Source organism: Sus scrofa, chromosome X, assembly GCF_000003025.6.
Source record: "Sus scrofa isolate TJ Tabasco breed Duroc chromosome X, Sscrofa11.1, whole genome shotgun sequence".
NCBI classification, from domain to species: Eukaryota; Metazoa; Chordata; class Mammalia; order Artiodactyla; family Suidae; genus Sus; species Sus scrofa.
Genome location: NC_010461.5, coordinates 16,476,857 through 16,499,666, shown reverse-complemented (window position 1 = coordinate 16,499,666; position 22,810 = coordinate 16,476,857). Strand labels below are relative to the sequence as shown.

General features: G+C 37.1%; 1 protein-coding gene across 10 annotated transcripts in view; it reads left to right on the top strand.

The window, feature by feature from the left end:
- RPS6KA3 (ribosomal protein S6 kinase A3) overlaps window positions 1-22,810 on the top strand; it is a 124,454-nt gene that overhangs the window by 77,188 nt on the left and 24,456 nt on the right. For all 10 annotated transcript variants that reach the window (XM_021080348.1, XM_021080347.1, XM_021080350.1 and 7 more), the window contains 10 exons: window positions 459-538; window positions 1,073-1,179; window positions 7,519-7,556; window positions 7,789-7,931; window positions 8,115-8,185; window positions 16,597-16,685; window positions 16,882-16,946; window positions 17,023-17,125; window positions 18,975-19,099; window positions 21,508-21,633. In XM_021080348.1, the coding sequence (XP_020936007.1) occupies window positions 459-538; window positions 1,073-1,179; window positions 7,519-7,556; window positions 7,789-7,931; window positions 8,115-8,185; window positions 16,597-16,685; window positions 16,882-16,946; window positions 17,023-17,125; window positions 18,975-19,099; window positions 21,508-21,633 (947 nt within the window). The remainder of the gene's footprint in view (window positions 1-458; window positions 539-1,072; window positions 1,180-7,518; window positions 7,557-7,788; window positions 7,932-8,114; window positions 8,186-16,596; window positions 16,686-16,881; window positions 16,947-17,022; window positions 17,126-18,974; window positions 19,100-21,507; window positions 21,634-22,810) is intronic.

Sequence of the window (22,810 nt, the reverse complement as noted above, 5' to 3'; positions counted from 1 at the left end):
TCGGTATGTTAGCCTAACAAGCAAGAGAGATCCCTAATATCAATGTCCTGACATTCTTATTTCATGTAATTAAAGCTAATGAATGTACTTGTTTGTGTGTATTTTAGTGACATGGTTTTTGTATTTCATTTCATAGTTAAGTAAGTCTTTTTTTGTTGTTGAGAATTTATATTATTGATCACCTGTTTTAGAACTGTTGTATTCCTGAGAGACTGTTGGCCTGAATAAAATCTAACAAATGTTCTAGTGGTTCTGTAATAAGAAACAGTGTATTTAACATTTCTACATGGAAACTAAGAGAAATCAGTGGTTAACTTTTAAATGCAAATCAATTTAGATCTATGATATGGTCATTAATTTGCCAAAAATAGTGTTCATTTCTGAATGAACTGACCTTATGTTAGCCTAAAAAATTAAACTATGGTGAATTAAATGGAAATTTTCATTTCTTCATTCAGCTTTTCAAACCGAAGGGAAGTTGTATCTCATATTGGACTTTCTCAGGGGAGGAGATTTGTTTACACGCTTATCCAAAGAGGTATATAATTAATCTCTGTTTTAAATCTATTTATACGTATCCTGTTTCAACTAAAGTTTTGTTACACTTAAATATTATGCTTATCATGTTTTCTCCAGTGGCACAAGATTCTTACATTGAAGAGTCAGAGCCAAAAAAAGTTATTTTCTTAACTTTTGAATTTATTCTGAAAATAGATATTAAATTGATAAACTGTCTTTTGCCTCCTTTTAATTGTACTTTGCATTTTAAAGATCATTTTTCATTTCTAAGGTGTTACTGTGGTGGAACGACAATGGCACAATTTGAATATAGTTGTTATTTAACAAAATGTAAAATTATTTCCCCCACAGTGAATATTTAGCATTCACTAAATATTAGTTGACTGATTTGATCATTTTCGCGAATTCCTTTCATAAGTAAATTGTGGATGAAACTACTCGGAATTAGCATGTTTATAATTTTTTAAATATTTAGACTGTAGGATAGAACTTTAAATAGAAATAGCAAACACAAAAAGAAAATAAAGTTAGAAAAATTATTATTTTATTTTAGGTGATGTTCACAGAAGAAGATGTCAAATTCTACTTGGCTGAACTTGCGTTGGCTCTAGACCATCTGCATAGCCTGGGAATAATCTATAGAGACTTAAAACCAGAAAAGTAAGGAATTATGCTACTAAGTCAAATAAAATGTAATATAATTATTTAAGATGTAATATAAAAATAATATTATTTCATAAAACTACCACAAACATTGAATTAAACTGCTTGGTCTTCACATTTCTGCTAACCCTGTGTATTCTCATACTTTTAAATATCTGGTAAAATACCTGTTTACATTATATTATTTTCATTTGCATTTGACTTTTAATGAAATTGAAATCTATGCTTATAGGTATATTGGCAGTTTGTATTTTTGTGTGATTTTTCTGTTTGTGGACTTGGTTCATTTTTCTTTTGGAATGTTAGTTTTTCCCCCATTGATTTGTAAGAGACCATTGTCTGACTGACTTCACTTAGCATGATCATTTCTAGGTCCATCCATGTTGCTAAAAATGCCGGTATTTCGTTCCTTTTAATGGCTAAGTAATATTCCATTGTGTATATGTACCACATCCTCTTTATCCACTCCTCTGTCGATGGACATTTAGGTTACTTCCATGTCTTGGCTATTGTATATAGTGCTGCAATGAACATTGGAGTACATGTGTCTTTTCAAGTCATGGTTTTCTCTGGATAGATGCCCAGGAGTGGGACTGCTGGATCAAATGATAGTTCTATTTTGAGTTTTCTGAGGAAACTCCATACTGTTTTCCACAATGGTTGCACCAATTGACAATCCCACCAACAGTGTACTAGGGTTCCTTTTTCTCCACACCCTCTCTGGCACTTACTGTTTGTAGACGTTTTGCTGATGGCCATTCTGGCTGGTGTGAAGTGGTACCTCATAGTAGTTTTGGTTGGCATTTCTCTACTAATGAGTGATGTTGAACATCTTTTCATGTATTTTTTGGCCATATGTATGTCTTCTTTGGAGAACTATCTGTTTAGATCTTCTGCCCATTTTTTGATGGGGTTGTTTGTTTTTTTGGTATGGAGCTGCAGAAGGTGTTTGTAAATTTTGGAGGTTAATCCCTTGTCAGTCGGTCGATTCATTTGCAAATATTTTCTCCCGTTCTGTGGGTTGTCTTTTCGTTTTGTTTAGGATTTCCTTTGCTGTGCAGAACTTTATGTTATTTTAAACGTAAGTATTTTTTCACAGTCATATCTACCAACCTTTTCTTTTGTGATTTCTTCTACGACTTTTTTTCTTAGAAGGACTTTTCCAATCTCATGCATCATATGTTTTCCTTCTAATTTTATGGTTTCTTTTTTAACTTTTAACTCCATCTAGAAATTTGTTACGAGGGATGGCATGAAGCTAATTATTTCTTCCAAATACCATTTATCGAAAATTCTCTTCTTCACATGATTTCAAATTTTTAGTGTGAGTTGAGCAAATTTCCTATTGCATTTATGATAGTGGTTATTGAGAAGCTAGTGTTATTTACATTATACATACTTCTGTGTTTTAATTTTTCAGTGTTTACTGTGTACCACTTTGAGCAAGAAAGAATATTTTTTCTTTTTTAAGGATATAAACAAGAGATTTGTTCTATCAAGTTTTTTTTTTTTTTTTGTCTTTTTTGCTATTTCTTGGGCCGCTGCCACAGCATATGGAGGTTCCCAGCCTAGGGGTCGAATCAGAGCTGTAGCCACCAGCCTACACCAGAGCCACAGCAACGCGGGATCTGAGCCGCATCTGCAACCTATACCACAGCTCACGGCAACGCCGGATCATTAACCCACTGAGCAAGGGCAGGGACCGAACCCGCAACCTCATGGTTCCTAGTTGGGTTCGTTAACCACTGCGCCACGACGGGAACTCCCTCTATCAAGTTTTTAAACATCATTCTTGAGGTGTAATTCACATAGCCCAATGTTCATAGTAGCATTGTTTACAGTTGCCAAGATATGGAAGCCACCGAAGTGTCCACTGAGACGAATGGATAAAGAAGATATGTTGTGCACGCATACACACACACACATACACACACACGCAATGTAATACAACTGAGCCATAAAAAGGAATGAAATCTTGACATTTGTGACAGTGTAAAATGAACTTGGAGGGCATTATGCTAAGTGAATAAGTCAGAAAAACACAAATACTGTATGAGATCACTTATGTGGAATCTAAGAAACACAACAAACTGGAATTTGCTGGTGGCTCGGTGGGTTAAGGATCCTTCATTGTCACTTCTGTGGCACAGGTTCACTCCCTGGCCCGGGAACTTCCACATGCCATGGGTGCGGCCAAAACTAAACAAAACAAATAAAAATAAACTAGTGAATATAATGAAAAAGCAGACTCACAGATACAGAGAACAAACTAGTGGTTACCAGTTAGTGATTGGGAGAGTGGGAGGCAGAAACTATTGGATGTAACATAGGCTCAAAGATATATTGTACAACATGGGGGATAGAGCCAATATTTTATAATAACCGTAAATGAAAAGTAACCTTTAAAAATTATATTTTAAGGAGTTCCCGTCGCGGCTCAGTGGTTAACAAACCCGACTAGGATCCATGAGGATGCGGGTTCGATCCCTGGCCTCGCTCAGTGGGTTAAGGATCCAGCATTGCCGTGAGCTTTGGTGTAGGCTGGCAGGTAGCTCTGATTCGACCCCTAGCCTGGGAAGGTCCATATGCCGTGGGTGCGGCCTTAAAAAGCAAAAAAAAAAATATATATGTTTAAAAAAATTTTTAATAAAAAAATACTTCTCCCATTTACATATGAATTCCTAAACAATATAGGTTAGTTTCATTTGTTTTTAAACTTTTTAAAATAAATGCTCTATTTAAGTTTTGTGCCTTGGTCTTGGGACCAGTGTCATACATTAAATATCCACCTATAAAAAATAAAACAGGCGAGATCCCGTCGTGGCTCAGTGGTTAACCAATCCGACTAGGAACCATGAGCTTGCGGGTTCAATCCCTGCCCTTGCTCAGTGGGTTAAGGATCCGTCGTTGCCGTGAGCTGTGGTGTAGGTCGCAGACGGGGCTCAGATCCCCAGTTGCCGTGGCTGTGGTGTAGGTCGGCAGCTACAGCTCTGATTAGACCCCTAGCTGGGAACCTCCATATGCTGCAAGAGCAGCCTAAGAAAATGGCAAAAAGACAAAATAATAAAATAAAATTAAAATTAAAAAAAAACCAACTCAGTCGTTTCTAATAGATTCATAGAGTTGTGCAACTATTATCTTTATTAAGAATTTGGATATTACTTACATTAAAATGTTACATGCGAAATTTTAATGCTTTTTTATTTTTATTTTTTGCTTTATTTAATTTTTTTAGGGCCACACCCACAGCATATGGAGGTTCCCAGGCTAGGGGTCGAATCGGAGCTGTAGCCACCGGCCTACGCCAGAGCCACAGCAACGTGAGATCCAAGCCACGTCTGCAACCTACACCACAGCTCACGGCAACGCAGGATCGTTAACCCACTGAGCAAGGGCAGGGACCGAACCCGCAACCTCATGGTTCCTAGTCAGATTCGTTTCCGCTGCACCATGACAGGAACTCCCACAGTTTTACTTCTATATTACAACAGGAAATAGGAAATTCTCCTTTGGAGTCCTATTAGGTGATCATTTGGAAAAGGTTTTATTTTCACATTTCCCATTTGTTTTTCAGGTGTTTTGTTTTTAGATAAGTTTCATATGGTTCTGATTTTATTCCCCAGATAATGACTAGAGTTTTTCTTGTCATTTCCCCAATTTGTAACTATCATGACATAAAATATAATTTCTGGTGAGAATATTCAAGCATATAATCCTTAGGAGAAAAGACTTACTATAAATATAAGACTATACATTCATAATAATAATATGTTCATGTTTTATTTCATTTACTTGAATGTATTTATTGTAGACCATTGTATTAATGTTGGTCACAAAATTACATGTAGGGCATGGGCCCTGTCTCAAAGGTCAAATGAGAGCTAGTGTAGGTAAGATTGCTTATAGTGAGATATTTCACATAAATGTCTAGATAACACTGTTAAAATGAAGTAACAGTTAATTGTTAAATGATCCAAGTAGATACCATCTTATAGAACTTGAGAGATTTAAATTTTTAGAACAATTGTTTTTATGCACTATGAGGTGTTGTCCAGATTCTTTTAAACTAGAACTCTTTTATAATAAATATGGCTAAAAATAATTATTAATAATTAAAAGAAACTTTGCTTTTTGAGAGTAATACAGCTGACTTTTTCTTTAAAGGGTAAAGAATGGGCATGGTTATCTTAAAAGAATGCACTTGCTATGGGAAACATAAGTAATACTCTTTTAGCCATATTTTCTTTTTAAATTTTTTCAAAATTACTGAGAATCATTTGAGGTTTGTTTTGTTTTTAGGACTGCCTTTCATGTATTCCTTAGACAAAAAAAGAGGATGATTTCCAACATACCTAATAATTCCTTTTATATTCCCTAATGTATTGGTCTGCTTTCTAATCAAGCATACTCAGTAGTATTTTCTTTATAACAACCCCCTTGTTATGAAAGAGACTCAGAAATTATGTCCCTACTCAATTACCCTCGTTGCTAAACTTTATTGTCATTATAGTTGAATTGATGATATAGGAAAGTTCATAGTCTTTTTGACGTAGTAAAATTTTATCATAACAGAATTTGGCTTGCACATTTTTTAGTTAGAATTAAAAGTAAGGAAATGCCTCTATCATGGAATAGTTTTACATATAAGTGAAAGTATATTACTTGAACTTTCAAGTCAATATACTAAAATACCTATGCAGAAATACAGTTATTGGCCTACAGCTTAATACTTGACCCTTTCTATAGCTCCTTAATTAATGACATTACTCGCCACTCAAGTAGCTACTAAAGCCAGAAACCTTGTGGCTCAGTGGTTAACAAATCCCGACTAGGAACCAGGAGCTTGCAGGTTCGATCCCTGGCCTTGCTCAGTGGGTTAAGAATCCGGCGTTGCCGTGAGCTGTGGTGTAGGTTGCAGACGTGGCTTGGATCCCGAGTTGCTGTGGCTGTGGTGTAGGTCGGCAGCTACAGCTCCGATTAGACCCCTAGCTGGGAACCTCCATATGCCGCGGGAGCGGCCCAAGAAATAGCAAAAAGACAAAAAAAGAAAAAAAACTAAATCCAGAACTACCATATGATCCAGCAACCCCATTCCTGGGCATCTATCTAGAGAAAACCGTAATTTGAAAAGATAAATGCACACCAGTGTTCTTTGCAACACTATTTGTAATAGCCAAGACCTGGAAGCAACCTAAATGTCCATCAACAGAGCATTGGATAAAGAAGATGTGGTACATATATACAGTGGAATATTATTCACCATAAAAAAGAATGAAATAGGAGTTCCCATTGTGGCACAGTGGAAATGGATCCAGCTAGTATCCATGAGGATGCAGGTTTGATCCCTGGTCTGGGTCAGGGATCGGCGTTGCCATGAGCTGTGGGGTAGATCACAGAAGTGGCTGGGATCCCATGTTGCTGTGGCTGTGGTGTAGGCCAGCAGCTGTAGCTCTGATTTAGCTCCTATCCTGGGAACTTCCATATGCCACAGGTGCGGCCCTAAAAAGAAAAAAAAAAAAAAAGAAATAATGCCATTTGCAGCAACAACATGGATTATCAAAGGGAAAACATGAGGGGGGGGAATAAATTAGGAGGTTGGGATTAACATGTACACACTACTTTGTATAAAATAGATAAGCAACAAGGGCCTAACTGTATAGCACAGGGAAATTTCAATAATCTGTGATAACCTATATGGGAAAAGAATCTGAAAAAGAATGGATACGTGTGTATGTATAACTGCTTCACTTTGCTATACACCAGGAACTAACACAACACTGGTCAACTACACTCCAATAAAATTTTTTTTAAATGACCGAGAGAATGACAACTCTAATACATTTGACTTAAATATGTGGATCCTCGGTCTACTGTGCAAGTACTAGGGAGTTTTGTTAGGCACCCCTGCAGAAAGGCATTAGACAACTTAGAGAAGTATAGGTTTTGGTTTTTTCCCTAATAGTTCTCAAATGTCCCTGGCTCATTAATACAAGTTTCTAAGGCTTTGCCTTTGGTATTTATTACATATATGTGTCCAGAAAAATAATTTTTCTCTTCCTTTACCTTTGCCTTTTCTTTGGCCGTACCCATGGCTTGCAGAAGTTCTGGGGCTAGGGATCAAACTCGCACCACAGCAGTGCCCTGAGCCATGGCAGTGATGACAGTAGATTGTTAACTAGTAGGCCACCAGGGAATCCCACCTTTGCCTTCTTACTCATTCTAAAGCAGGATTTTGCAGTGAATGTTGTGATCTGATGTTTAACAAAGTAATTTCAGTTTTAGCTTCAAAAAAATCTCTAGTGGTTTGAAAGATTTTCTGACTTTGTTTTCTTTCAGCATCCTTCTTGATGAAGAAGGTCATATCAAGTTAACAGGTAAAAATCCTCATTTTGTTAAAATAATCTCTTCTACTCTATGTAATTTCTTTTAAGGTAGATCACAGTACAGATATTATGTAGTACACGGTGTTAAAAACTTGAATTAGAATTTTAAAATAATCAATGTAAATATTGGAACTGTTAATGTAAATTTTGAAACTCAAAGTTTAAACTTTATTTGTGCAAATTATTTTTAGGAAATTTATAAATTCGATCTTTATTTTGGCAGATTTTGGCCTAAGTAAAGAGTCTATTGACCATGAAAAGAAAGCGTATTCTTTTTGTGGAACTGTGGAATACATGGCACCAGAAGTAGTTAATCGTCGAGGTCACACTCAGAGTGCAGACTGGTGGTCTTTTGGTGTGTTAATGGTAAGGTTTGGGGTATTTTTTGGCCTAGTTCAGTAGTTAATATAGTAGAAATATAAGTCACTTGTTGTATTATATAGCAATTTTAGAAGATTTGGTTGTAATTAATTAAGCTGATGTTTTTTTATCTTCTGGCCCTGAGATTTCATACTTACTAATACCTCTGATTATTTTGCCTTTTTGTAGTTTGAGATGCTTACTGGTACACTACCTTTCCAAGGAAAAGATCGAAAAGAAACAATGACTATGATTCTTAAGTAAGTACTCCCTAGTGGATGTTTTGATGAAATTTAAAAATAAATGCTTCAGGAGTTCCCGTCGTGGCGCAGTGGTTAACGAATCCGACTAGGAACCATGAGGTTGCGGGTTCGGTCCCTGCCCTTGCTCAGTGGGTTAATGATCCGGCGTTGCCGTGAGCTGTGGTGTAGGTCGCAGACGTGGCTCGGATTCTGCGTTGCTGTGGCTCTGGCGTAGGCTGGCAGCTACAGCTCCGATTCGACCCCTAACCTGGGAACCTCCATATGCGGCGGTAACAGCCCAAGAAATGGCAAAAAGACAATAAATAAATACATACATACATACATACATACATGCTTCAGGAGTTCCTGTCGTGGAGCAGTGGAAATGAATCTACCTAGGAATCATGAGGTTGTGGGTTTGATCGCTGGCCTTGCTCAGTGGGTTAAGGATCCGGCGTTGCCATGAGCTGTAGTGTAGGTCACAGACGTGGCTCAGATCTAGCATTGTGTGGCTGTGGTGTAGGCCGGCAGCTACAGCTCCGATTTGACCCGCCGTATGTTGCAGGTGCAGCCCTAAAAGGCAAATAACTAAATAAAAATTAGGAGTTCCCGTCGTGGCGCAGTGGTTAACGAATCCGACTAGGAACCATGAGGTTGCGGGTTCGGTCCCTGGCCTTGCTCAGTGGGTTAACGATCCGGCGTTGCCGTGAGCTGTGGTGTAGGTTGCAGACGCGGCTTGGATCCCGCGTTGCTGTGGCTCTGGCCTGGGCCGGTGGCTACAGCTCCGATTCGACCCCTAGCCTGGGAACCTCCATATGCCGTGGGAGCGGCCCAAGAAATGGCAAAAAGACACACACACAAAAAAATAAATAAATAAAATTAAAATTAAAATAAATGCTTCAAACTAAAAAATGAGATATTTTTAGCTATAGTGTAAGAAATAACTAAGAAATTCATTGATATTATGATATCAATATTATGTGATTTAAGTATGAACAAACCCCATAGATCTAGAATACTCATATTATCTTCATGTTAATATTGGAAGCTTTGGAGTTCCCATCGTGGCTCAGCAGGTTAAGGATCTAGTGTTGCCACTGCAGTGGCTGAGGTGGATACTGTGGGGTGGGTTTAATCCCTGGCCCGGGAACTTCTGCATGCCGTGAGTGTGGGGGAAAAAAAGAATAAAGAAAGAAAGCTTTACCTTTACCTATAAGATTTGGAGTACAGCAAAGATGCCCATTATTCCACTTCTGTTTATGTTGTCCTGAAGGTACATGCAAGAACAGTAAGGCAACCAAAAGAAGTACAGTTTAAGGTTTAGAGAAAAGGAAGAAAATTGTCATTATTTAGTTAACATGATTGTGTCTGTAGAAAATCCAAATCTTCATATAAATCCTTAAAATTAAAAGCACTTTGGCACAGTTGCTGGAGAAAGGGTCAGTAAATAAAATCTATTTTATGTCTATATATTAGCAACAGAAAATGGAATTTTTTAAAGGAATGTTTATAGTAGTATAAAAAATACCAAACCTACAGATAAATCTAGCAGAAATTTTGCATGAACTCAGTGCAGAAAACTTAGAAAATGTTACAAAATTTTAAAAGACTGAAACAACTTGAGGTTGTACTGTATTCACATTATGACAGACCTAGTGTTATAAATGTGTGTTATCCAGTAGAAGTATAATGTGAAAAAAAATAAACAGAAACAATTAAAATTAATTATAATATATTTTATGTAACCCAGTATATTCAAAATATTATCTTTTTTTTTCTTTCTTTTTAGGGCCACACCTGCAGCATATGGAAACTCCCAGACTAGGGGTCGAATCAGAGCTACAGCTGCCAGCCTAAGCCATAGCCAGAGCAGTGCGGAATCCACGCCATGTCTGTGACCTACACCACAGCTCACGGCAACACTGGATCCTTAACATACTGAACGAGGCCAGGGATCGAGCCCACATCCTCACAGATATTAATCAGGTTCGTTACCACTGAGACACAGTGGGAACTGCAACCCATTTTATATACATCAAGGTACTTGCACGTCGAGAAACAGGTACCAAGATATTCATAGCAGCATTATTTGTAATAGCCAAAATGTGGAAACTAAATAGTTAACAGAAGAATGGACTAAGAAATTATGGTATATTCACACACTGGAACGCAGCAGGCATTGACAAACTCTCTGTAAATATTTTAGGTTTGGTAGGCCACACACAGTCTCTGTCCCATATTTGTATTGTTTATTGTTTTCCAGCACTTCTAAGCTGTAAAAATCATTTGTAGCTGAAAAGCCATACAAAAATAGGCTGAAGCTTTTTGCCCATGGATGGAGTGTGCCACATGGCAAAAAAAATGAACAAACCACAGTTATATGCAATAAGAATCTCACAAGAATGTTGAACAAAGGCAGTTTAGACACAAAAGATTGAGTAGTACTACATAGATGATTCTATTTATAAAGTTTTAAAAGTAGACAAACTAAAGCATAGTTTTTTAGGGTCCATATTTAGATGGCAGAAGCCTGCAGTAAAATAAGGAAAGTGGTTACATTGGATGAGGGGTTCTGGCAAAGTTGCATTTCTTGGCTAGGTGACTGTTCACTTCGTGGTCATTCATTGAGCTCTGCACTGTGGCATTGAGTTTGTTTGGGGGGGGTTGCACTTCATGTTATTCTTCACAATAAAAAAGCTTAAAATATTTGCTATATAAATGAACGTTCACTGAACCTTCATCACTCCATCTACTCTGGCCCTTTCCTTTCAGCTAATAAGTATATGCAATTGTTGAAAAAGAACAAACCATTTCTTTGACCTGGCTTTTTTTTTTTCAGTTTCTGCACCGTCTTCCTGCATCTTTTCAACACAAAGCCTCTTTAAAGAGTAGCCAGCTTTCTGTTACCTTTTTTTGGCTGCTTTTATTACATAGCCTATTTGTCATTTTTTTCTTTTTCTTTTTTTGTCTTTTTAGCTATTACTTGGGCCGCTCCCGTGGCATATGGAGGTTCCCAGGCTAGGGGTCGAATCGGAGCTGTAGCCACCGGCCTACACCAGAGCCACACGGGATCCGAGCCGCGTCTGCAACCTACACCACAGCTCACGGCAACGCCGGATCGTTAACCCACTGAGCAAGGCCAGGGACCGAACCCGCAACCTCATAGTTCCTAGTTGGATTCGTTAACCACTGCGCCACAACGGGAACTCCTGTCATTTTTTTCTACCACTGTCTTGAAACTTCTTTCTCTGTACCATTTGTTCACCCAATTCATTCAGCAGATGATTGGAGTCTTGCTTTATGTACTTAGGATGCAATGTGAACAGGACTGACAAGATCTTCTGTGGAGAGAGCTTGGGTTCTAGTGGGGGAGACAGGGAATTCATATTTAAACAAATAATAGTTTTCCATACTAATAGGAGCAGTAGGGGTAAACCAGGGTACTCTTGAAGTGTGAGAAAAGGGGCAGAGGCAGGAGTCATTTTAGATGGGACAGTTAAGAGAGGTCTCTTTGAGGAGTATTTGACATTGCCGGCCACTCCTCTTACTTTAATATGCTTCTCCCACTTCTCTAACCGGTCCTCTTTTGGTCTCTCTTACTTTACCATTTCTTCTCTGCCTGCTTTCCTCTTTTTTTAAATTATAGTTGATTTACAATGTTGTACCAATTTCTGCTGTATAGCACAGTGGCTCAGTTATATATATATTCTTATAATATTCTTCTCCATCACGTTCTATCTCAGGAGATTGAATATAGTTTCCTATGCTTTACAGTAGGACCTTGTTGTTTATCCTTTTTATTTTTTTATTTTTTATTTTTTATTTTTAGAATGTGGGTTTTGTTTGTTTGTTTTTTGTTTGTTTTTTTGTCTTTTTTGCTATTTCTTTGGGCCGCTCCCGCGGCATATGGAGGTTCCCAGGCTAGGGGTTGAATCAGAGCTGTAGCCCCCGGCCTACCTCAGAGCCACAGCAACGCGGGATCCGAGCCGCGTCTGCAACCTACACCACAGCTCATGGCAACGCCAGATCGTTAACCCACTGAGCAAGGGCAGGGATCGAACCCGCAACCTCATGGTTCCTAGTCGGATTCGTTAACCACTGCGCCATGACGGGAACTCCTGTTTATCCTTTTTAAATGTAATAGTTTGCAGCTACCAAGCTCAGACTCCCCGTCTATCCCACTCCTCCTCCCATCCCCTTGGGAACCCCAAGTCTGTTCTCTCTGTCTGTGGGTCTGTTTCTGTTTTGTAGATAGGTTCATTTATGCTGTATTTTAGATTCCACATATAAGTGATAAAATAATGATATTTGTCTTTCTTTTTCTGACTTACTTCACTTAGTATGAGAATCTCTAGTTGCATCTGTGTTGCTGGAAATGGCATTATTTCGTTTTTAATGGCCAAGTAGTATTCCATTGTATATATGTACCTTATCTGTTTAATCCATTCATCTATCGATGGACATTTAGGTTGTTTCTGTATCTTCTTGGCTATTGTAAATAGTGCTGCTATGGACATAGGGGTGCATGTATCTTTTATATATATATCTTTTTGATCTTCTTTTTAATTATGAAAAATTTCAAGTGTAAATTTGCAAAAATAGCGTGATAGAGTGCACATACATATGCTAATCACCCAGATTCAACAGTCATCAAGATTTTTCCACATTTTCTTTATCTATTCCTTCTTTCTTTTTTTTCTTCTTTACTGAAATATATTAAACATTCCAGACATGTCACTTCTCACCTACTTCAGTTTGCATCACTAAAGAGTATGGACGTTTTCTTATGTAACAAGACTAGTAATAATCATCTAATGCCGATCCTTAACCAGATTTTTCAGGTTTTCTCCAAAACTGTGTCCCAAATCAAGTCTACACATCTCATTTGGTTGTATTTCTTAAGCTTCTTTTCATCTAGAACAGTCTACCCTGTTTTCCCCCTGCCATTTACTTGTAGAAACCAAGTTACTTCTGTAGAATTTCACTTTCCAAATTTATCTTGTCGAAAAATGAGACTTCTCAGTATCTGACACAAAAAGCGTAAAGATGACTATTGCTTATTATAGTAAGGGAGAACGGTGCTAGTCTGATAGCAGTGCTAGTCCAAAGTGAATAGACTACTGTTCTTATTAGGGTTTGGGGGAAGGGTAGAGTTCAAGAATTGGTAGATCTTCAGGGCCATAGTGAGTTGACATCATTTGTAAGAGTGTGGTTACTTGGGTGGGACTGTTGGCACTCAGATGTGGTTATTGGAGTCAGTTCATTCTTGTTTGGCTAATTTTCATAGATGAAAAGCAGTTACTGATTTGTTTGCAAGAACAAAAAACGAAAAACTATTCACCTAGGCAGGTTGTCTTTGATCAACAGAATGGATTTAAAACCAGTTCTGGTGGCTCGCTTGTTACCATGGTTCCACAATAATTAGTCTTTTCCTAAGACTGTGGAAATTTTTTTATTCTTCTTGTGATATTGTTTCACTTGTTCTTTATCACATTTTTGGTTAAACTTTTTTGGCAAAATTATTTCATAGCTTGTGCTTTTGCACCTTACTGCGTCACATCAAGAGGCTTACAATACACTCCTGCTCCCATGGTTATGGTAATGAGCTCCCATGGTTATAGCTGATCCCTCCATTGTAAAATTCGCTGTCAAGCTTTCATTTAATAGTTGCATCCATTGATAATCATTACTTGAAACAGTTGTTTTATTGGGAGTTTTAAATGGTGACTTTTTTTATTACTGTTGTTCTTTCATTTGTTAGCTGGTATTTTCCGAAACAGTGAACTTTCCTTCATTAACTAGGGCTACTTAGGTACCTTAAAATAAGTCTCAAACAAGAAAGGCGGAATAAATGCTTGACTCTTTTCTTAATTAATTCTATTTGTCAGAGCCCTAGTTACTCCCAGTGGGGGTGATGTCCACTGAGTTGAGTTTTTGTATTAGTTCTGACTTTCTCTTTTTCCTTGATGACTACAACGAACTCAGGGGATTTAATAATCAGCCAATTGTATTCATTATTTTTAATGCCCAGATTGTTCTTTTTTGACCACCTTTTAAATGTTTTCATTCTCCAGGGTTCCATCTCTGATATGCTTTTTTCCCCCTCTATGTGCTCACGTTCCTGTCTGACATCAGTCTTTCCAGTAACTACTCAACATTTTAATTACTCCCAAATCACCTTTTCTTACCTCGGTTTACAGGCCAAACCTGTTTTTCTATTTACTCACTTGTGTGTCCTTTCCAAAACATATGACATCCATGACTTAACATTTTTAAACTAAATTTATCTCTTTTTGCTGGTCTGTTCCTCTTCTTGTATTCCCAAGTAGCAGCATTTCCATGCACCCTATTTCCCAAGCCAGAAACCTAGAAATCATTCTTTATTTTTTCCTCTCTTGCATATACACTTATTTACCAAATTTGCTCTGAAAAATATTTCACTGACCCAGCCTTCCTCTACATTGCATTGTTTACAGTTCTCACATCTCCCCATGGTAATCTCTCAGCAATGCTATAGGGCCAAGCTTCTAAATAGAACTCCTTACCACTAGTTCCTACTCCACATCATTCTGTACGTCCGTTGGAGTTAAAATATCAGGTCATTCCACTGTTTACAGACCTCTGCTGTGTCCCTGTTACCTAATACAGCAATGTTTCCCCTTGTTTCTGTTGTTTAACAGAACCCTAATTCTATAAGATGTTCATAGGTATTTTCTGAAAAGAGATACTAAATACAAGTGTTTAGATGACCATCATCTTGAATGTTAAGGGAATACTGACCAGATCCTTTAACACACTTTGCCAGGCCAGGGATCAAACCTGCATCCTGGTGCTGCAGAGATGCTGCCAATCCCATTGCACCACAGCAAGAACTCCAGGAATGAACTGTTAATTCAGCAGTTTAGGTGAATCTCAAGGGAATTATGCTATGTGGAAAAAAGTTACATACCAAAAGTTACATTGCATTCTTAAAATAACAAAATTATAGACGTGGAGGATAGGTAAGTGGTTGTCAGAGGTTAGGAATTGAGGAGGGAAGGAAATGGGTGTGATTATAGAGTGGCCACTTGAAGGATCCTGGTGGTGTTGAATTGTTCAGTATCTTTACTGTGATGGTGGATACAGGAACTTAAAAATATGATTAAGTGGAATAGAACTTCACCTCACACCTGTCAGAATGGCTATCATCAAAAAGTGTACAAATAGCACTTGTTGGAGAGGGTGTGGAGAAAAGTATACACTATACCCTTGTACACTGTTGGTGGGAATGTAAATAAGTTAGTACAGCCACTGTGGAAACACTTTGGAGGTTCTTCAAAAAACTAAAGTAGAACTACCATATGATCTAGCAGTTCCACTCCTGGGTATATATCCAGGAAAAAAAAATGCTGTTTAGAAAAGACATATGCACCCCATAGTTTATAGCAACATTATTTACAAGAACCAAGACATGGAAGCACCCCCAATGCCGGTCAACAGATGATTGGATTAGGAAGATTTGGTGTGTTTATATATACAATGGAGTACTACTCCAGCCATAAAACTGAATGAAAAATGGAGAAATGTGGATGGACCTAGAGAAGACTGTACTTAGTGAAGTAAGTGAGACAGAGAAAAACAAATACTGCATGATATAACTTTTACATGGAATCAAAAATTAATATAAATGAATGTATATGCAAAAGAGATTCAGAGAAATAGAAAACAAACACAGTTACCAAAGGGGAAATGGAAGAGGGGAGGGACAAATGTGTAAAGCAACAAGGATGTGTAAGCAAGAAGGATGTATTGGATACCAGAGAATTAGAGGAGTTACCTTGTAATTACCTAAAATGGAATATAGTTTGCAAAAATACAGAATCACTATGCTATACACTGGAAACTAAAATAATACTGTAAAGTGAATGAAATGAAAACTGGAGACATCTAAATGAGATTAGCAGGTTGTATCATTGTCAGTATAGTGGTTATGATATTGCACTATAGTTTTGTGAGATGTTACCATTGGGGAAGACTGGGTAAAAGAGCATGCAATGTAGGATCTCTGTATTCTTGCCTACTTGCTTGCTTGCTTGCTTGCTTTCTTGCTTGCTTTTTAGGGACACACCTGCAGCATATGGAAGTTCCCAGGCTGGGTGTCCAGTCAGAGCTTCAGCTGCTGGCCTACACCACAGCCACAGCAACATGGGATCTGAGCCACATCTTTGACCTATGCCACAGCTCACAGCAAGGCCAGGGATCAAACCCTCATTGTTATGGACACTAGTCAGGTCCATTACTGCTGATCCACGGTGGGAACTCTGAATCTCTGTATTATTTCGTCCAACTGATTTTGAATCCACAGTTATCTTAATATTAAAGTTTATTTTAAAAATAAAATACAGATGACTTTTAAAAATTAAATGTTATTATGTGAATTTATTATTTAGAGCTAAACTTGGGATGCCACAGTTTTTGAGTCCTGAAGCCCAGAGTCTTTTACGAATGCTTTTCAAACGAAACCCTGCAAACAGATTAGGTAAAATTTTTAAAATTAATTTGCTGCTTTTGTGTGTTTGTTGGTGTCTGCTTTCTTGGGGGGAGATGGATATTCGTGTTTGTTGTGGGATTGTGAAATATTAGGACAAATGTTAAAAGTGAAGACTGAATGAATAGTGTATATTTGTCTTTGAAATAAAATTACCATTTAATGAAAACCGGTTAACTTTTGATAGGTGCAGGACCAGATGGAGTTGAAGAAATTAAAAGACATTCATTTTTCTCAACGATAGACTGGAACGTAAGTATAGAATGAAAATTGCTTGAAATATTGTTTTATAACTAACACATGTTTAAGTCTCTGTTTTTCCCTACAGAAACTGTATAGAAGAGAAATTCATCCACCTTTTAAACCTGCAACTGGCAGGCCTGAAGATACTTTCTATTTTGATCCTGAGTTTACTGCAAAAACTCCCAAAGGTAAGGAGAAAACATGAAAACCAAAATATAAGACAATATATATTTTTTCTTGTTCAGTCAGAAAATCTTTTCTAGTGTAATTCTTTGTTATTCTTATTTCTCCCCTTCATACAGTATTCCTGCTGCAATAACTAGATCATTAGTAAATCCTTTACAGCATGTTATAGCAGTTAAGATCCTTGTTAAATCTTTTAGCAAATTTTGTTGTGCCTTAAACTTTGATACTACTTATGCAAAAAATTATTTGATTGTACATTTATTTACCTGTAGCTATTTTCACATGTAATACTCCAGAATAAATGGGGTCTTTAAAACTCTAATATTAGATGATACTCTGGAAGTACTTGTAAAGTTCAGATCCCAAATAGAAAAACTTAAACTCTACATGAGATGTAATAACTTCAAAATGATTCATATCCTGTATCATGCTTTATCCTAAAATTGCATGAACAGTGACTGTTATCGAGAAGTGATCTTTGAAATAGTAACCTGTATTTCATTAATTAGCATGTGTATTATACATAATGGCATGTTTTGCACTCTAATATTCTCTCATTTCTGTGTATCAGATCCCAGGTTTATCACTGACAAGCAAATAGAAAATGTACTTGCATATATTTCCCATAGAGTGTATCATTCAAACCTTGCTATAAAGCTTTACAGCCAAAAGCCTAACAACCCGTATTAAGCATTGGATGTTTATTTTTATAAGGCAGTCTTAGAAATTTGGATTAATATGGAACAAAATGTTATCAAATGCACAGACAGTGATATGCATGGAATTGATGATATATGGTAATGTTTTACTTTGCTTTCTCAATATAATTGTTCCTGATAGAGATAAAAATCTTAGAATAGAGCAGTTCTATATTCGGCCCAGTTAGGTTCTCATAGCAAAAGTCTTTAGTACAGTACTGTGATACAGATGTGAAATTCATGTTAAAAAAAAAGCTTTATGTGGAGCTGATATTTAAGTAGATTTACCTATATGTTTTTTGTTTGCCTTTAGCCTTCATAGTATATTTTTAGATATTAGTATGCCTAATTATTTGTTTATATTTATGAATAACATATTTATTATATTTTTATTATTTATTTTTATAGTAAACACTAACTGTATTGTGAAAGTAGTTTTCTGTTTTTGTAAATGCCAATAGAGTCTACATAAATAATTTGAAAACAATACATGTCATGTCATAAAATCTGTTTTAAGGACTACATATAGTAGTGAGTGTCCTAGAAAATTACTTTAAAAATTATTATATATACACATCTATGTAACAATTTTACACTTGAGTTTAGTTTTCTAGATTATCTGTAGATCAGTCTTGTATCTTCCCCTAACCAGGAGCCGTAGCATTGTTAGGTTATTTAAGGTGGCATTGTCCATTATGGTAGCCGATAGCCATATATGGCCATTTAAATGTAAATTAATTAAAATTAAAATTTTTTTTTCTCATTCACACTAACCGTATTTCAAGTTCTCCGTAGCTGCATGTGGCTAGGAGCTACCATATTGGACAGCACAGATAAGGAAAATTTCCTTCACTGAAGGAGATTCTTTGGGGCAGTGCTAATTTGGAATAACATTAACCCAGTAATTCATTGACTTAGTACATTCTTCTAATGAATTAGCTGTTTTCTGGGCTCTGAGGGACTAGGGTGTTAGAGTTGTGGTGGCAGTGAGCCATCAGGACATCAAGATACTGAACCTTACTGATTTCTGGAAACAGTGGGTACCTGAGAGGTAGAATTCCAGAATAAGTGAGAAAGGTCAAAATGTCTACAGTTCGTCCCTTAATTACCTTTCAAAGCAGTTAACCTCTTAGTTATTTATTACTCTTTTCAGATTCACCTGGCATTCCACCTAGTGCTAATGCACATCAACTCTTTCGGGGGTTTAGTTTTGTTGCTATTACCTCAGATGATGAAAGCCAAGCTATGCAGACAGTTGGTGTGCATTCAATTGTTCAGGTGAGTGAATGTTTAATTTTAAATTGGAAATGCTGTAAGATATAGTTCATTGTGTGAATAATTTTGTTAGATTTGATCTCCTGACCTTAAGTGAACAGCCTAAAATGTTTTATATCGTTGACATTACTCTTAGAAATTCTTTTCATAAGCTGTTGAAAAGATAGAATGCACCAAAATCCGGGATATCTGTCTGACTTGAAAATGAAATTCTAAGAATTAAGATAAATATCACCATCTTGTCTGTCTTGTCTCTTATGCCTCAAAAATGTTTGTTTCATCCTCTACCTCATGTCTCTACCAGGAGACATCAGGTCTCCTGGTTTCCTGATGTTTTAGAATAGGGGTCAGCAGACTTTTTCTGTAAAGGACCAGATAATAAGTATTTGAGGCTTTGTAGACTGTATGGATCCCTTTTGTGACTACTCAACTCTGCCACTGTAGCCCAAAAGCAGCCATAGAGTAAGCACATAAATGAATGAACCTGGCTGTGTGCCAATAAAACTTTATTTAGAAAAACTGATAGTGAACCAGATTTGGCCCAGAGGCCATAGTTTGCCAACCTCTTCCATAAAAATATAGAAGAAATAAAAATGAACTTAAATCTTAAGTTTTTCAAGTTTTGTGTCCTTGTTATTTTAGAGCCCCATTGTCGTTAGGAAGAATTTGGTTATGGGTACTGCCTTAGGGGGCCCCCTACCTCCTCATCCTATCTGTTGATCAGAGTGGGAGAAAAAGGAGCTACAGAGGCAGTTTTTAAGTCTGTGTGTGTTTATAATAGGGAACTACACTAGTAAATTAAGTGTTATTAGAGGACCACAAGTAGAACAAACTATTAGATACACTTCTTCCCATCCTAGTATTTTGGAAAGATAAATTTAATTCATCTTTCTAATCGTAGAGGGAACTAGATCATTTTTTTTTATTACTCAATGAATTTATTACATTTATAGTTGTACAATGATCATCACAATCCAGTTTTATAGGATTTCCACCACACACCCCCAGCGCATCCCTCCACCCCTCCAAACTGTCTCCTTTGGAAACCGTAAGTTTTTCAAAGTCTGTGAGTCAGTATCTGTTCTGCAAAGAAGTTCATTGTGTCCTTTTTTCAGATTCCACATGTCAGTGATAGCATTTGATGTGGGTGTCTCATTATCTGACTGACTTCACTTAGCATGATAATTTCTAGGTCCATCCATGTTGCTAAAAATGCTGTTATTTCATTCCTTTTAATGGCTGAGTGATATTCTATCATGTATATGTACCACCTCTTCTTGATCCACTCCTCTGTCGATGGACATTTAGGTTACTTCCGTGTCGTGGCTATTGTGTATAGCCCTGCAGTGAACATTGGAGTATATGTGTCTTTTCAGGTCATGGTTTTCTCTGGATAGATGCCCAGGAGTGGTAGATAAATCTTGTGAAACATTGAATTGTTTTTAGGGTGTAATTAGTGCTTGAATTTGCCTTGTGATTAAGTTGCTTTTGCTCAGAAGTTTTTTTCATGAGTCAGCTTGCTTTCCACTTTCTAGAAAAACAGTCTAAATACTGGTTTTTGAACAAAGCTCATGTTGAATTAGTCTGTTCCTTTTACTATGGTGAGCATGTAATATATGGCAAGTTTCTAAGTTATAATTTCTGTACTTAGTGTAGAAATCACAAACATATACTCTATAGAATTTGAGTTTTAACATGTTGGCATGGAATAGATCTCCTATCAGTATAGCCAAGGGCAGCACAATTTCCCTCAGCTTGTTTATGGAACTAGTGATTTGCTGTTCATCATCCTGCTTCATGTTATTAGTCAACAGCTTCTCTAGCCAAAGTTGTATTAAAACTATGACTTCAGGGTGGGAGAAAGGAGGGCATGGCTAGTGATGGTCCAAACTGCCAATACTAGGTATCACCTTCAAATAGATTATTTTCTTTAATCCTAACCATTGCCCTCTGAGAGTACATGGGCTCAAGGTCACTTGGTCTACAAGTGGTGCATCTGAGAGAAGAATCCAGACGTTCTAATTTTGAATCCTCCTAATAAACCTTTTCTCCTATACCAGAGATTTCAACATATCCCCATTTGCAAAAATACTTCAAAGACTAGCTGTTTGGGGAGTGGAATGGAACATCATCACAGAGAAGGCTGTTGGCCCCTTATCATGTAGCTCTTTGGTCTTTGTTGTAAACATAAGCTTTTTAAAAGGGTATATTTCTTACCGTGTGTTTTATCATAGACACTTATGAAATACACAGTTGTAGAGGAATAAATACTGTAAAGATTCATTTTTATTTTTAATTCATTTATATTTATTGTTAAGGTCAGTGGTGCATACTGAGTAACCTGTTTCCCTATTATGTAATGTACCAAAGTCATTACAGAGCTCTTCATCAATTTGTAATTGTGTTTGTAGCAGTTGCACAGGAACAGTATTCAGTTTACTGATGGATATGAAGTAAAAGAAGATATTGGGGTTGGTTCCTACTCTGTTTGCAAGAGATGTATACATAAAGCCACGAACATGGAGTTTGCAGTGAAGGTAAGCATTTTAGGTTTAAAATGCAGCTCTAATAGTTCCTTTTCATACATGCTAATACCAGTTAAAAATTACACTCTTCTTTGGTAAGTGTGCCTTTTGTTAATATATAAAAAAGGTGAGAGGAGTTCCCGTTGTGGTGCGGTGGTTAACGAATCCGACTAGGAACCATGAGGTTGCGGGTTCAATCCCTGCCCTTGCTCAGTGGGTTAAGGATCCGGCGTTGCCGTGAGTTGTGTAGGTTGCAGACGCGGCTCAGATCCCGCGTTGCTGTGGCCCTGGCATAGGCTGGCGGCTGCAGCTCTGATTAGACCCCTAGCCTGGGAACCTCCATATGCTATGGGAAGCGGCCCTAGAAAAGGCAAAAAGAAAAAAAAAAAAAAAAAAAGGTGAGATAAATTTAAATGTCTAACTAGTGTAGTGACCTTCAAGGATTTTAATCTGGAACCATAGATTCCCCTGTGAGCTAAAAAGGTAAGGCAAGGCAACATGTATCCAGTTTTTTGAGGGCAGTACCATTTTACACCTGACCTGGTTTTTAGTGACACCCCTTTTGCTCTCATAAGTCCCCCATTTATGATCAAGATGTTAGGCAGTTCTTCAAAATTAATGTGCAAAATTTTATATGTTTACATTTTTCTAGCAAAAATGTTCTTACTGTTCTTCACATTTAAAAGGATCTGTTGAACCAATAAAAGAATAAGAACCACCGTCATAAAATTTATTATCATTAGCTGTTTTAATTTTGTGAGGTGTCCTAATACAGTAGGGATTTTCTAAGCCAAAAACTAAGGCACATGACTGGCTCTGTGATAATGTTTTAGAGTCCAAACCTTTAGTTGTAAGTGAACAAATACTATAGGCAAGCCTCTGCCTTTTCACTTTGTGGGTTGGAAGCCTTTGCTCTCCCATCACAAACAATTCAAGTAATGTCTGAAGCTTTCAATTTACCTTGAACTTTAGAACTAGTCTGTAAGTAATGGATAGCTCATATTTAGTTAGTGGGGAAGAGTGGCATTAATTACGATTACTTCTATCCTTCCACCCATCTGTCCATCTATCCATATCTTGTATGATTTCACTGTGTAAAAATAATAATAAATGTTTATTTATACACAGCAAATATCTGGGAAGTCACACAAAAATTGTTATTGCTATTTTAAACTTGGGTGTAATTGCG